Source organism: Lutra lutra, chromosome 15 (genome assembly GCF_902655055.1).
Source record: "Lutra lutra chromosome 15, mLutLut1.2, whole genome shotgun sequence".
NCBI classification, from domain to species: Eukaryota; Metazoa; Chordata; class Mammalia; order Carnivora; family Mustelidae; genus Lutra; species Lutra lutra.
The window spans coordinates 64,002,474-64,019,557 of NC_062292.1; the positions used below are offsets into that span (position 1 = coordinate 64,002,474).

The following is a 17,084-nucleotide window of genomic DNA, read 5'->3' on the forward strand; positions in this document are numbered from 1 at the left end:
ATCTGACATTATTATCACATGCAAAGTCTAACACACACACACACACACACACTCTCTCTCTCTCTCTCTCTCTTTCAGGGCTGCAGTGCACGTACCACGCTGGGGAATTAGAAGAAAGACATACAGAAGGGCGCCTGGGTGGCTCAGTGGGTTAAGCCTCTGCCTTCAGCTCGGGTCATGATCTCAGGGTCCTGGGATCGAGCCCCACATCGGACTCTCTGCTCAGCAGGGAATCTGCTTCCCCTTCCCACTCTCTGCCTGCCTCTCTGCCTACTTGTGCTCTCTGTCAAATAAATAAAATCTTCAAAAAAAAAAAAAAAAGACATACAGATACTTTTCTTTAGAACTCATAACAGCAAGGGGAGATAAAAGCCACAGAAAATATTAACCATGATACTTAATCCCTGAATAGCATTTTTTAACCAGTCAAAAGTTCTCTTCTATTAATAATTAATATTCTTTCACATATTTTAAAATAGTAATCTTTCAGAGGGCATACCCCATTCAAGAATACAGAGCCACTGATACCTTCCTGAAAAACCTGCCATTCTCTTTTGTGAATTATCTATTCATATATTTTGTCCTATTTGTTGGGTAACTTGCATTTTTCTCACTGATGTGTAAATACTCTCTATATTAAAAAGGGTTTCAAAAAGACTATGAAAACTTACACATGAATGTTCAAAGCAGTATTATTCCTAATAGCCAAAAAGTGGCCACCACCCAAATCCCCATTAACTGGTAAACGAACAATCCAAAACGCCATCCAGCCAAACAATGGGAAATCATTTGGCAATAAAAAGGAGTAAGTACTGATACATGTTATGATTTGAATGGACCTTGAAAAACATTGTGCTAAGTAAAAGAAGTCATACTCAAACGGCCACCCTGGATAATTCTACTGACATCAAATGTCCAGAATAGGCAATTCCATACAAACAGAATGCAGACTAGTGGTTGCCAGGGGCTGGGGAAAAGATCAGAACAGGAATGACTGCTAATGGGTACGGAGCTTCTTTTTAGGGTGATAAGAACATTCTGGAATTAGATAGCAGTGATCGCAGCACAACTCTGTGAATATACTGAAAACCACTAAATTTTAGAACTCAATGGTGTGTGAATTTTATCTCAACAAGCTACTAAAAAAATTACCCAGGAAGCTATAGACTTTCTCTCTCCAGAAAAATGCACATACCCAGTATTATAAACGATTATGCAAAGAAAGGGGTGACGTAAGGAAAAGGGGAACTCTCTGTGGAGACACCGTCCATAGAAGGCTCTGAGCAGCCCCATGACTGGCACTCTCACACACTCAAAGTGGAAGGATGAATTAAAACTACTACCCCAGGGGCACCTGGGTGGCTCAGTGGGTTAAGCCGCTGCCTTCGGCTCAGGTCATGATGTCAGGGTCCTGGGATCGAGTCCCACATCAGGCTCTCTGCTCAGCAGGGAGCCTGCTTCCCTCTCTCTCTCTGCCTGCCTCTCTGTCTGCTTGTGATCTCTGTCTGTCAGATAAATAAATAAAATCTTAAAAAACAAACAAACAAACAAAAAAAACTACTACCCCAATGGTGGCCCATTTAACTATATTTATTAATATCGAAAAACTACCTACCTTCTGACTCTCTTAGTACAGTCCTGAAATGTCTCCTACAGATATCCTGGCACATAAACAACATTAAGTACCAAGTTACTCGATGGAGGAATGCTTACAAAGAAAAAACCTTCTAAAGTCTTAAGTAATTATGATGCCTGCATGAAACAGACTACCCCGCAACTATTAAAGAAAAAGAAAAATGTTCATGTACTGATCCAGAGAGTTCCCTAAGATATACCAAATGAGAAAAGCAAGGTGCAGGACAGAATGGACATGCTCGTTACCACTTCTGTAGAACAGGTAAATGGCTAAAACTAGAATCACATTAAGGAACTGTCTCAGGATAGAGGCACAAAAAATGAGTGACAACGACTGCTTCTGGGCAGGGGGACCGAGTGGCTATACTCATCTGTGACATGGAAGGACTATCCTCAGGGACAAGATGCAGGAAGGGAAATCAGAGAAAAGAGAATTAAGTGTTAATCATTTATGAAGATAGAAATCAGGATCCCGGGGCGCCTGAGTGGCTCAGGCGTTGAGCGTCTGCCTTTGGCTCAGGTCATGATCCCTGGGTCCTGGGATTGAGCGCTGCATCGGGCTCCCTGGGCTCCCTGCTCTGCAGGAAGCCTGCTTCTCCCTCTCCCACTCTCCTTGCTTGTGTTCCCTCTCTCGCTGTGTCTGTCTCTGTCAGATAAATAAAATCTTTAAAAAAAAAAAATCAGGATCCCTTTAAGAATAATTATTTATTAACTTTATCAAGATGCTAATCTGAAAAATACAGAAGACTGCTCCAGGTGCCGGGACAGAAATCTAACCTAGTAAAATAGAACCTAGAGGGGAATAAAACCACCTTCTGCTCACTTCCCTTTCCAAAGCTACTGTAACCACAAATGAAGTTACTTGCCAAAGTCCTTATTCAAGATAAATTTTTTAAAGCCTCAAAGAGAAACTACAAGTATTTTAACAAAGCACATTTTTCTTTGATTTGCACAGTCCCTGGTAGCAGCAAAGCCAGAAAAGTAATCAGCACAGAAGTAATATTTTACTAAAATCTGGATATCTTTTGAGTCCTCCAAATCCTTTCTGCTGAACTGGTTCTGATGGATTCCTCTACTTTAAAGCCTAAAGAAATATCACGATCTCAATGTCTTTGTTATTAAAGAATTCCGTCACTGAAAAGTATCTATTCATTCTTCATCTTCTTAGATCTAGGCTGGCCGCACCATTTAAGGATGGATATTCAGCTCCTACTTGGACCTAACAGAGGACCTACTCTTGGGTGTTAGAGATAAAATAAGCAGCTTAAGAGTCATTAGAAACAACACTTTTTTTTTTTCTCCCGAAAGAGAACGCAGGCACTCTCCATCTTTCTAAGGGTTTCTCTGCATTGTTTTGCACTGTAAACGAATTATTTTAGATGCATATTTTTCTTGAAAGATACTTCTCCAGGGGTCTCTTGGGAGTCCTGCTGCTATACATCTTCCTGGGCATGCCAAGAATACAAGGCCCTAACCGCTCTTTACCCAGGCCCTTTCTCAGGGCTGTGTTTCCAGCAAAAAACCTTGTGAGATGAGGTAATGTCTTCCTCCGGACAATGAGGAAACTTGCTCACTGCTCGCTGGAGAAGTGCTAGACTCCCAAAACTCAGCCCTCCTGCACAGCCATAAAGGAACACTGTGTGTACTGGCCCCATCTGGTCCCAGATCACATCACCTCCACACTCAAAGTACTAACAATACCTGAAATCTTGAGCCGAACTAGCACTGTCTCCAGAGAAAAGAAATTAACAAGGTTCCGTTTAGTATGCCAAAGGAATCCCCTTCACACTATTTCTAATACCTGCAGGCAGGTGGAAAAGGATCCCCCTGGCCCCAGCTTCTCATGTTGGCTTTAGTGACCAGGACAGGGACTCCCAAGGGCTAGGGACTGGGTTGGGAGGGATCGAGGTCACTAAGTAAAGAATCAGAACAGTGCAAGAATAAAGGGTTTGTAAGATGCTTAATGGGGTGAATGGACTGAGAGGAAGGCCTGAGGCCTCCTGTCAGCAAACCTTGTACCCTTGATCAGGGTACCTCCCATCTGGTATTTCTAATTCTGACCTAGCTCCTGATCATTTTCTTTCCATTGTCACCACCTACTGACTTCCATTAAGGGTTTGGGCCCCACCTTGGTCCGCCGCGGAGGACGTAGAATATCATTTCCCCACCTGTTTTCCCCTGGTCTTTTATCCCCCCAAAATAACATCAATGTAACTCCATAGCCCTAAAACCGGGGCCATAATGTTTCATGAACTTTATGGAATTATGATGGGTACGGAGTAGTAGTTATAGCAGTGCAGATCCAAATACTCTGCCTAGGGGCACCTGGGTGGCTCAGTGGGTTAAAGCCTCTGCCTTCGGCTCAGGTCATGATCTCAGGGTCCTGGGATCAAGCCCCGCATTGGGCTCTCTGCTCAGCGGGAAGCCTGCTTCCTCCTCCCCCTCTACCTGCCTTTCTGCCTACTTGTGGCGCCTCTCTCTCTCTCTGTTAAATAAATAAATAAAATCTTTAAAAAAATAAATAAATAGTCTGCCTACGTTCAAGTCCATGGTTTGATGTCTGACAACATTCAATAGCTCTTCAAAGAAAGATACGCACCCTCTCCTATGAGGGCAACTTTGCAGTTCTAAGATTGCCTTTTACTGAGAAAGAAGAGAATCTCTACACTGAAATGAGAGACCACGTTCATTTTTTCCATCACGATCAGAGCCAAAAACCAACTATATTTCTTGAAAACTTAGGCAAGGTTTCCAAGAGTTAAAGAGAACAGATTTACCAGCAAAAGGCAGGAAGAGTGAGATTATAATTTGAACCAGGCAAACGGTTTCATAACAGAAAATGCGGCACCGAATGCAGTCTGCAGAATGTGGTGTGCAAAAAAACGCTACTCAGGGCAGTAGCAGGCCTCTAGAGAGTGAGACTAGCCAAACGAAAGAACAAAAAAGGTAGGAAAAAGAAGCCACGTCAGCATTGTAAAGCCACGAAGACTGACGCGCTTTTTCTTCTGCTGAATTACAGCTTCTTCACCAGGCTTTGGATTCAAAGGCACATAATGAAAAATTTTTCTTCTGGGCCATTTTGAATCCAGAATTTATACTACTTCAAATTTATCATAATTTAATAGGACTTGAGTCTAACAAACATGTGCACTATTAAGGTCGACCAAGTTTTAACACAGGAGACTATACCAGCAGATCAAAGTTTCCTGCAGCTCCTTCTGGAACAAATTTTCTTTGGGTTCCTGAGCGGCTTGGCCAGCTGATAGGACAGACTGATGTTTCGTTACTTGAAATAAACATTAAGTCAAAACCTCGACCAGAGAACTCACACTGAAAAGACCTGGCTCACTTCCTGATGTGCTGGCCAGGGAAAAATAAACACAAAACCTTAATGCACATTGACTAGAAATTTACTCTCATCACCTTTAGGTCTCTTGCACTAGACACACAGTAGGTGAAATCTCTCTTCTATAATCTTGTCAACTCTAAACTCTGCAAAGTAATAACAATGGTAACCAATAAATACCGGTTTAAAAAAAAAAAAGATGATGCCTGTCAGGCCTATACTTCTGCATCTCACACATCCCCCATTCAATGTTGACTGAGACTTTATCAGAATAATTTACTGATGCAAGAGCAGAACAAACATGTTCTTTCAGGGCGCCTGGGTGGCTCAGTGGGTTAAAGCCTCTGCCTTTGCTCAGGATATGATCCCAGGGTCCTGGGATTGAGCCCCACATGGGGCTCTCTGCTCGGCAGGGAGCCTGCTTCCCTTCCTCTCTCTCTGCCTGCCTCTCTGCCTGCTTGTGATCTCTCTGTCAAATAAATAAATAAAATCTTAAAAAAAAAATTCTTTCACACCAAGGAACTTATGGCAAACGTCTGTTCAACAAATAATTAATTGAAATGTTCAGAGATTACAAAATGGGTCTGTAGAATACAATGATGAGTGCCAACATTACAGACGCTCATTATTCAGATATTAGCCTAGAAGAAAAAAAAGGCTTCCTCCTGCTTTTTTTTTTTTTTTTTTTAAGATTTTACTTATTTGTCAGAGAGAAAGAGACAGAACACAAGCAGGACGAGTGGAAAGCAGAGGAGGAAGCAGAGGGAGAAGCAGGCTCTGCTCAGCAGGGAGCCCCATACAGGATTCAATCCCAGGGCCCTGTGATCATAACCTGAGTGAAGGCAGATGCTTAACCAACTGAACCACCCAGGCGTCCCCTCCTCCTGTTTTTAAATGTAATGACACGATCAAAGAATTTTAGGATGAGACAAAACCTTTCTATAATGTATCTGCACCTATTCTAGCTGAGTCCTCTGGAACAACCCAGAACAATCATCCTGTTTTCTACACATCAACCTTCACGTCCTGGAATCAGCTCCCAGACCTATGCTCAGTGTTCTCTTCTGGTTCATGGAGTCATTCCAACCCTTAAACCATTCCTCTACTAGAACATCGTTTCAAGACATCTTCCCTATCCTAGCCATATGCCTCTGGACTGTCCCACAATCGGATGTTAGAAAGCCAAGAATACAAACTAACACTATGTGAATAATTTAACAACTGTGACATACTGTCGATCTATATTTTTTTAAGTTCTAATTAGTCTTTACCTTTTTTCATGTCTAAGATATTTCATAATAAATATTTTAAATGTCCTAACATGATATAAAGACAACTGTGAGGGGCTCCTGGGTCGAACTCCCGACTCTCGGTTTTGGCTTAAGTCATAATCTCAGGGTGGTGGAATCGAGCCCTGCATCAGGCTCCGTGCTTGGTGGGGAGTCCATTTGATAGTCTCCCTCTCCCTCTCCCTGTGCCCCTCTCCACTGTATCAGCATGCACATTCTCGCTCTCTCAGATAAACAGAGGAATCTTTAAAAATAAAAAGACAAATTCATAACTTAAAAAGGATTAAAAGGAGATTTTAAAGGATCATTTAAAAAATACTCTCTTTCATCATTCTTAGCTATCTCAGTCTCCTGTGAAAAACATACTCTTTCTTTTATTGGCTGTATAACTTTTTTTTTTTAAGATTTTTTTATTTATTTGACAGAGATCAGAAGCAGGCAGAGAGACAGGCAGAGAGAGAGGAGGAAGCAGGCTCCCCGCTGAGCAGAGAGCCCGATGCGGGGCTCGATCCCAGGACCCTGGGATCGTGACCTGAGCCGAAGGCAGAGGCTTTAACCCACTGAGCCACCCAGGTGCCCCGGCTGTATAACTTTTTAGTCGAAAATAGCGCAGGATATTTTTGGACTTTTGTTATTTACTTATTGTGGAAATTTTCCCACACACCAAAAGGAGAGAAAGATTACACCCAACTTTAATGATCATCAACATTTTGCCAATCTTGTTTCCTCCATCCTGTGCTCCTTGCCCCCTGCCCCAGAGTATTTTAAGCAAATCCCAGCACCGTACGATTTCATGCTCAACTGAAGCCCATACTGTGTTTTAGTGCCTATTATGCCATAACCACTATGCTTAACCTTCTCTAGTCCTCAAAATAAACGAACTTTAACAGTCAAGGCTGATCCTGTACTATCCATGTATATTCTCGTAAATTAACACTAAATTTTCTTCCATGTCTGGACACACACAGTTTTCAAAACCTACGGAAACTATGGGAATTACTGGAGATCTTCAATGTTCTGTTTTCATCAGATAGTATTCCTTTGTTATGGGTCTTTAAAATACTGCTGAATGGACATTACTTATTTGTGTTTATGCAACAATGGTGCAATTTCACTACTGGGTTACTAACATGCTAGTTAATAAATCATGGTACAACAGATTATAACAAGCACAAAATTTTAAAAGTATTTTGCAATACCTAAAGAAAAGGTAGAGTAGCAATATTAACAACCAAGAATATCTACTTTTATTTTAAAGAAAACACATATAGGTTTGCCTTCCCACTAACAGTTTAGGAGAATCCACTGTCAAAGTGATTATTTGACTTTAACTTCGTTAAACTTTAAGCCTATAATGTTCAATTACTACTTAATACATGAGATATTTTTGTATCACTTTTAAGGAAAGCAAAAGTTAGCTGGCAAATGCTTTAACTGGCTTTGAGGAAGACGGGTCTTAGGAAACTTTCTGTGATTTGTAAATTATAAAAAAAAACAAATAAATAAGCCTAAAATGTGCTAGAAAATCTGAGGATTTGCAAAGATGGGAAAATACCAACTAATCATTAAGAGAGCTCCTAAGAGTAGCAAGTCATCATTTTGCAGTGGTGAAAACCCTTCAATAAATCAAGAGAGAAGGTAAATGTAAATCCTGACCAAAAAATAGCCAACAGGCTCTTATCTGGGAACTGCCAAAAACATTTCAATCAGGAGACATGAAAGAGTCTTGGAAAATACTAGTGTCTGACTGGGTTGGGGAAAGCCTTGCAGAATGCGAGGAGGGCTTGAAAGAAGGAGTTACAGAGGAACGTATGAAAACATCACTTTTCATCAAACAACTTCAGACTTTCTAAAACCTTTTCACTTAGATTCTGATGTGCTAATTTGCCAAGGCAAGATGACAAAAACTCCAAAAAGCAAAAACAAGGCAACAAAAACAAAACAGTGTGATTTTGTCCTTGTTGTCTTTTTCAGTCAGGCATGATAAAGCACGAAGTTGCACCACTCACATCCGAGCCCACGCTTCTCATGGTACTTTGTAGGACAGGTTTAGTCACTGCTAGTTTTCCATTCACTGGGCTGTTTGCCACAGCAGCCGGCACCACATTCACCATGTGATTAGGTAGTTGTGTGGCTCCCCCGGCGACAGCAAGGACTGGGGCAGAAGAGGGCAGGACTCCAGGAGCCTGAAGTTGTACGACCGCAGGTTGAGAAAGCACGACGGTCGGACCTGCGGTGGAGGAAACAGGAAAGGAGTCAGAGTGTGCGTGACCACTATGACAAAGGACAGTGTTTAACATTTAGGTCTCTTCTGCGGATACAAGAGGAGGAGGACACTGAGGGCATTTAAAACCACCAATTAAAACATAATCAACAGCAGCACACACACACAGTGACTTCTGATGTTTTGTTTTTAATGATACCAACTACATTTGTTTCCTATGAAGTTATCATGAACAATGTATGTCCACATTTTTTCTCAACTACATTCATGTCAAACTTGCTGAGTTACACATAGATTTCTCTATTAACCACGGAAATTTATGAGCGCCAAGAAGTATTTTTCATATTATAAATAATGAATCTTTTATCCTGAACACTGAGAGCCACATATTTTAAATTAACAGGATTTAGAAATACAGCACCAAAAATATACAAACGGAGATTCGGTGACTCAAAATGTGGCAGCCCAGGGACTACAAATATCAAAAATGTTGAAACTTGCAGTAATATCTCCCAAAGCCAAGATACGGATGCATCCCAAGTATCCACTAACTGATGAATGGATAAAGAACAGGCGGCCTATATAGGCAAAGGAATACTATTTCGCTGTAAAAAGATGAGATCTTGCCATCTGCAAAAACATGGATGGATCTAGACACTATTCTGCTAAGTGAAATAAGTCCAAGAAAGACAAACATATGTGGAATTTAAGAAACAAATGAACAGAGAAAAGGGACAAACAACAACAAAAACAGACTCCAGGGACACCTAGGCGGCTCAGTCATCTAAGCGTCAGACTCTGGCTCTTAGCTGGAGTTGTAATCTCAGGGCCATGAGAACGAGCTGTGTCAGGCTCCAAGTTGGGTGTGGGGCCTGCCTGGGATTCTCTCTTTCCCTCTCCCTCTGCCGCCCTTGCCCCACTGCCCAGTCATACTCTGTCTCTAAAAAAATAGAAACAAAAAATTAAAAAAACCAAAACCAAGACTCTTAAAGAGAACTGGTGGTTGCCAGCAGGGAGGTGGGCAGGTGAAACGAAGGGGATGAAGAGTGACACTTAGTGCGATGAGCACTGAGTCACGAGCAGAATTGTTCAGTCATTACACTGTACACCCGAAACTAATAACGCTATGTTAATTATACTTCAATTAAAAATATACTTTTTTTTATGAAGTTGTTCACAATGTCCTTATTAAAAAAACACTGAGGGGTACCTGGGTGGCTCAGTGGGTTAAGACTCTGTCTTTGGCTCTGGTCATGATCTCAGGGTCCTAGGATCGAGCCCCACATCAGGCTCTCTGCTCAGCAGGGAGCCTGCTTCCCCCTCTCACTGCCTGCTGCTCTGCCTACTTGTGATCTCTCTCTCTCTCTCTCTGTGTGTCAAATAAATAAAGAAAATCTTAAAACAAACGAACAAACATTAAAACCATTTGAAATGAACTCACAGTGAACAAGCACAGGAGACAAATCTGTAACTTAAAATTATCTGTAGATAATACCAACTCCCCCTAAACACACAAAATGGCCTCTAAATCTTTTTCTGAAATCTCCACATTTAACATTGTTTTTTAAATTACACTAATCTGAGGAGATTTAGTATCATTAACCTAAAGAAGACTCCCATGACTCAGAACTCTGGTCTTTTAGAAATCTCACTTGCCTACTGAATGCTTCCTTTCAGATCTGGCCAATTTTACAAGGTGCTGAAAGCCTCCCCCAGCATCCACAGCTGCTTGGGCCTATCCAGCAAAAAAAGGTACTACAGTAACCAGCAACTACAATTACATGAATATTTATAATTCTTCTTCAAGGCAGGAAAAAAAAAGCATTCTACTTTCAGCCAGTGTAACACGACCCACGTAAAATTCAGCTTGGTATTTCAAAGGATCAAGAAAAACTAAAAATCTAAATAATACTTTGAAACACCTGTTTGTTAAGAACACCTGTCTTAGCTTAAAAAAAAAAAAAGGTCACTTCTATAAAATCAAAGTCTTTACGTTTCACATGGCCCCAAAAAGCACACTAAAACTAGAGTTTAGTTAACACCATTTTATCCCACATAAAAAAGTTAACTTCATAGATTTTTAATATGTGTAATTTATTTGGCCAAAAGTGATCTCTAAACATTTTTATCTTTTTTCCCCCGGAAAAACTTCTTTTATGAAATAAAAACATTTAAATGAGGAGATGACTCATAAGCAGATATAAATATGCTTAGGTCAAATATTCAAATAAACATATAAAATAAAAAGCTCATGACCAGGTGTAAGGTTTCTTAATAACACTCATTATTAAGAAATTACAGTCTAATACAAATGGCTAACAGATGCGAGAAAAAATGTTCATCATCATTAGCCATCAGGGAGATTCAAATCAAAACCACATTGAGATACCTCCTTACACCACTTAGAATGGCCAAAATTAGCAAGACAGGAAACAACATGTGTTGGAGAGGATGTGGAGAAAAGGGAACCCTCTTACACTGTTGGTGGGAATGCAAGCTGGTGCAGCCACTTCGGAAAACAGTGTGGAGATTCCTTAAGAAATTAAAAATAGAGCTTCCCTATGACCCTGCAATTACCTACTGAGTATTTACCCCAAAGATACAGATGGAGTGAAAAGAAGGGCCATCTGTTCCCCAGTGTTCATAGCAACAATGGCCACAGTCAACAAACTGTGGAGAGAACCAAGATGCCCTTCAGTGGACAAATGGATAAAGAAGATATGGTCCATATATACAATGGAGTATTATGCCTCCATCAGAAAGGATGAATACCCAACTTTTGTACCAACATGGATGGGACTGAAAGAGATTATGCTGAGTGAAGTAAGTCAAGCAGGGTAAGTCAATTATCATATGGTTTCACTTACTTGTGGAGCATAAGGAATAACATGGAGGACACTGGGAGATGGAGAGAAGGGAGTTGAGGGAAATCGGAGTGGGGAGACGAAGCATGAGAGACTGTGGACTCTGAGAAACAAACTGAGGGTTTGGGAGGGGAGGGGGATGGGGGGTTGGGTGATCCTGGTGGTGGGTATTATGGAGGGCACGTACTGCATGGAGCACTGGGTGTGGTGCATAAACAATGAATTCTGGAACACTGAAAAGAAATAAAAAAGAAAAAAAAAGAAATTACAATCCAGGGGATGCTGGGTGGTTCAGTTGGTTAAGCTCTCGACTCTTGATTTCAGCTCAGGTCATGATCTCAGGGTCATGAGACTAAGCCCCGTGTAGAGTACCAAGCTCAGGAGGGAGTCTGCTTAAGATTTTCTCTTGCTCTGCTCCTCCCCCACTCGCTTCTACACTGCCATACTCTCTCAAATAAATAAAATCTTTTTTTTTCTTTTTAAGATTTTATTTATTTGACAGAGAGAGAGTAGGCAGAGAGGCAGGCAGAGAGAGAGGAGGAAGCAGGCCTTCTGCTGAGCAGAGAGCCCGATGCGGGGCTTGATCCCAGGACCCTGGGATCATGACCTGAGCCAAAGGCAGAGGCTTTAACCCACTGAGCCACGCAGGCGCCCCCTCAAAAAAATAAAATCTTAAAAAAATAAAAGAAAAAAAAAGAAAGTACAATCTGGTACTAGAAGAAGACACGCTCTTCATTATGTAAACCTTAAACCAAGTGACCACTCTTCTTTAATATCAAAAAGTATCATGGTCACCCAAGATGATCATGGCTGTCCTTTCAGTTTCAGGACTGAGAAAATACATGAGAAACGGCTATTAAGAACTTAGTAACGGGGCGCCTGGGTGGCTCGGTGGGTTAGAGCCTCTGCCTTCAGCTCAAGTCATGATCTCAGGGTTCTTGGATCGAGTCCTGCATCAGGCTCTCTGCTCAGTGGGGAGCCTGCTTCCCTCCCTCTCTCTGCCTGCCTCTCCGCCTACTTGTGATCTCTGTCTGTCAAATAAATAAATAAAATCTTTAAAAAAAAAAAAAAAAAAGAACTTAGTATCAGGGGCACCTGGGTGGCTCTGTCAGGCTGAGACTCTTGATCTCTCGGCTCATGTCTTGATCTCAGAGTCATGAGTTCAAGACCCACATTACTTAAAAAAACAATCACAACAAAAACCTAGTAACAATTTAAAATAAATTTGTAGTTTACTAATCTGAACTATAGTCACAAAAATTTTAAAAATAGGAGTACAAAAATATATAAAACAAATTATTCAGGCTACAGAAAATACCTGTCAGTATATGGGTTTGCAGAGGCCTTGCAAAATGCCAAAGGCTACTATTCCCACCACCCATACCCTGGGGTACACAGTCTGTGGTGTGGGAGCCACTGAGTTAAACCAATACTCTGAGAAGAGCATTATGGGAAGCAGTGTTCCACATCTTCTCAGTTTAAAGATTACAATTAAAAGATCCCAAAACGGGGGCGCCTGGGTGGCTCAGTGGGTTAAGCCTCTGCCTTCGGCTCAGGTCATGATCTCAGGGTCCTGGGATCGAGTCCCGCATCGGGCTCTCTGCTTGGCAGGGAGCCTGCTTCCTCCTCTCTCTCTCTGCCTGCCTCTCTGCGTACTTTGATCTCTCTCTGTCAAATAAATAAATAAAATCTTTAAAAAAAAAGATCCCAAAATGAAATATTGCTCAGTGAACTTTGGGATTATTCCAAAGAGCAGAGGAGGTGGTAAAAGTAAAGAATTAAACATTTCAAAGAAATGATCATACTCCTAGCTGCAGTTAACACATGCAAATGGCTTTGCGCTATTTCTTAAAACTGATTTAGAAAAGTAACCCAAGTCTGTACTGTCCATTGCTCAGTTATCACCACCTCCTTGCTGAGAGAACTGCCTCATGGAGTGAGGGAGATGGGGCAACACAGAGGCAGGGTCTGTGTACCCAAGTGGCTCCCAGTCCTACCAGGCCACTGCTGCCTCCTGTTTTCTATGATGAACATCCCATGGTGCGCAACTATCCTCAAATTACCTAGCAGCATCTAACTCTAGGATCCTCTAAATATTCTAGGCATGCCAAGACAGAATGGGGAGAAACTTCTATTATAACATGTTCAAGAAAACAAAAAACTCTTGTGGTGACTTGCTAAACACTGGCCCGCTAGATGCTCAGGGATCACAGAACACATTGCAAAGCACTGTTCTGGGCCTTAAACAGTTAGCAGCTGAACACAAGAACTACTGCCCCTAGTATGAAAAGGACAAAAGGGGGTCAGAAAGGAAAACCATAGGCTATTTATCCATTGCAGCATGCTCAGAATCCTTTCAGACATGACATACCTTAATGCTGTGTCCACCCTTAATGGTATGTCCTTACCTTACAGGTAATCCCCCTGAATGGAACACGGCTAGATTCAATGCTGAATACTTCTGACTCTGTATGACTCACCGAGTGTGACAGGCATTCTTCCTTTTCAACTTTCTTCAAAGGCTTCAAACTATGTATCAAACATTTATTGGATGCCTACTTTGTCTAAAATAACATAGCTGTGTCACTTGGGGTAAATGATTCCTGTGTCTCAATGTTCTCGTCTATAAAATGAAGACAATAATAGTACCTATTCTCAGAGCCAGTGTAATGATTAAATAAGATAAGGCACTTAAACACAACAGTGCCACACAGCAAGAACTTCGATGATAGCTATTATTTACTATTATTAATTTCCATTTCTGTATAGTAACAGCTTCCGTAAGGGCACTACACATATTATTAACTCATTAGTTCTCACGGTCACTGTTATTTATTTTTGTAAATATGTTAACTCCCCAATTAGACAGAATTCTGGAGATCAAGGAGCACATCTGCACCTTCTTTTAGAGGAAATCTAGTAGCATGACCAATTGCACAGATGCTGAGCCAGACCACCCGGGGTCCAGTTCTGCCTCTACCTCTCAGGAGCAGAATGACCTGAGGCAAGTTAGTTTACCTCCATCCTCCATTTCAATGACTTGCGCTATCATCTACCCGACAAGCCCAAGACATAGGACACATTCCTCTCTATCCTTCATCCCCTTTCCAAAGGATCCAACTGCCAAGCTTGCGATTCTGCACTTTTTAACCTCCGCACCCTCTATCCTGGCTCTCCACTTTCACAGACACACCGGGCTTTCATCATCTCTCACCTGCACTTCTAACAGCATTAATAGATGTACAGGACTTAAGTTACAGAAGTTATTTCAGGCAGACAGAATGGTCTAAGCCAAGAAATTAGAAAAAAATGAGAGACTTCAAGGGACAGTGGCCAGATTGGTTGGGCTCGAAGAGGAAGTTGGGTTTATAAAAAGGAGTGATTATAATGTAAAGTTAGAAAATGAAACTGGAGCCAAACCGTGGTGGGCTTTACTTCCAAGTTAGAGAATGTGAACTTAATCCTATAAAAATAACTTCTTTTTTAATAGTAAAGTATTTACTACTGACACTTACATTGATTAACTATAAAATGCCTCTCCTGTATTTCCCCTCTACCACTTTATTTCAAATAAATGGAAGACATACACTTAAATCTTTATGTTATAATAACACCAACTCGCTGGATTGTACTAGAAAAACACACAAGTGCCTTATACTAGCAAACATAAATACTATCTTCAGAAAATGGGCAGGCGCGGACATTTTCTGAATAACGTATGACTTGGGTTTCTGAACATGACAAGCTGCTCAGAAAAGAATGGTTTGTCTTCTATCACTTGAACACGGTCTGCTAAGAGCAAATTCTCAGGAATACCCCTTGCTTCACACACTAGTCATATTAATGTCCGGCTTTCACTTTTTACACTTGTGTTTTAAGAACTTATGGAAACCATAATGAGGTTCTTCACAAGTTTAAATTCTTAGCCTTACACTGAAAAAATAAAATTATTAAAAAATAAATCCATTCATTCATTCTTTCTTTCTTTCTTAGCCTTTGGGAAGACACAGATCCTTCTGAGATCCTGATGAAAGTTTTGGAGACTATCCTGAGAAAAGTCCACACATACAATAAATCTTACATTTTATTTCAAGTTATGAACACTTAACATCCATTCACAGACCACAAGAACACCTCTTCTATCAGACTGCTATTTTTCACATGAAAAAAGCAGCAGTTCTGACTCTGTACAGAAAGGGCTGGTATTCCAGGTTTGTCTAGGGTTCTGGTAGACTTTGATAGATTTTTCACTGACTCGTCCAATCTCCCACCTAGTTCTTCTCTTTATCAATGTTATATTGTCCATGACCTTACACTAAAACAAAACTAACAGACTAACTAGAAATCAAATTTATGACCTTGCTCTCATTAAAACTTGATCTTCTTGCTCCAAAGAAAGGAACTGACAATCTAGAGCTGGAAAACATCGCCATAGAAGAAACATTTGTTTACAATCCATACACCATTGAGACCTAGCCCTAAATCCGGGGAAAGAACATCGATCAGGTTCTCCTTTACTCCTGTGTACACACATCAGTATGAGGAGAATGACAGATAATCTGCCTAAGACATCTCCCCATGCAAATGATTCCTTATCTGTGCACCACCAAATCCTCAAGTGTGTTCTTTCGATACTACAATTCATGTAGACTTGAGGATGGGAGGCCATCTGGTGGACACGATACAGAAACGCACATATTCTTAACTGAAGACAAGAGTTGAGCTCTCTTCTTCATGCCCTCACTCAAGACCATGTTTACTAAAGCATGCTGCCTCTGCAGGGACGAAGAGCCTCATGCTATCACCGAAACTCATCAATAGACCCATAACGCTATTTACATACTGACCTCTACTTAAAAACAAGAGTTCAGGGACACAAAACTCCCAGGATAGAATGGTGCCAATAAAGTTTCCTGGATTTTCTTCTTCATTACAAGTGGTTATATAAAACCACCATCCTGACAGACAGGTGTTTTCGTCATTAAAACTGTAAGAAAAGGGGCGCTTGGGTGGCTCAGTGGGTTAAGGCCTCTGCCTTCGGCTCAGGTCATGATCCCGGGGTCCTGGGATTGAGCCCCACATTGGGCTCTCGGCTTAGCGAGAGGCCTGCTTCCTCCTCTCTCTGTCTTTGCCTGCCTCTCTGCCTACTTGTGATCTTTGTCAAATAAATAAATAAAATCTTAAAAAAAAAAAACACTGTAAGAAAAAAGAAGTATCTGATATAATTCATCTGGATAGCTATCTCCCTTGTTAGAACAAGAACCATCTGTTAGTCATCTGTCACATCCACAAAAACCAAGGACAATTCCTGGCACCCAGCCTGTGCTCAGAAATTACAACCTGAGTTAAAACAAATGACATGACACAAGTCTTCGTGGCACCAATTAAACTACGCAGCCTCCAGTTCCACGCAGGTACCTTTAGAGGGCGCAGGATGTATGCTGATAATTGGCTGCTGCTTTGCCAACGGTACAAGCGTGGGTAATGTCTGAATAATGATGGTTTTCGCTGGAACGCCAGAGTTCGTCTGAGTCTTGGGTGCTGCTGGAAGTAATAATGGCTTGGGCTGAATTGAAGGTTTTGAATTCATCTGAATTTTTTTCTTTGGAGTCAGTCCATTTTCTGGAGAAAATCCAAACAAACCACGGATCATTGTGAAAGCAATTCCTAGAAAACAGATTCTATGGTACACCTTTTTCTACACATTATCTAGACCTCTGAGTAAC

At 41.2% G+C, this 17,084-nt stretch overlaps 1 protein-coding gene across 1 annotated transcript in view; it reads right to left on the reverse strand.

Moving 5' to 3' along the window:
- ATF6 (activating transcription factor 6) overlaps positions 1 to 17,084 on the reverse strand; it is a 224,609-nt gene that overhangs the window by 179,888 nt on the left and 27,637 nt on the right. Inside the window, exons 7-8 of the mRNA XM_047704064.1 lie at positions 16,777 to 16,980; positions 8,280 to 8,500 (exon numbers count right to left, since the gene is read on the reverse strand). Coding sequence (XP_047560020.1) covers positions 8,280 to 8,500; positions 16,777 to 16,980 — 425 coding nt within the window. The remainder of the gene's footprint in view (positions 1 to 8,279; positions 8,501 to 16,776; positions 16,981 to 17,084) is intronic.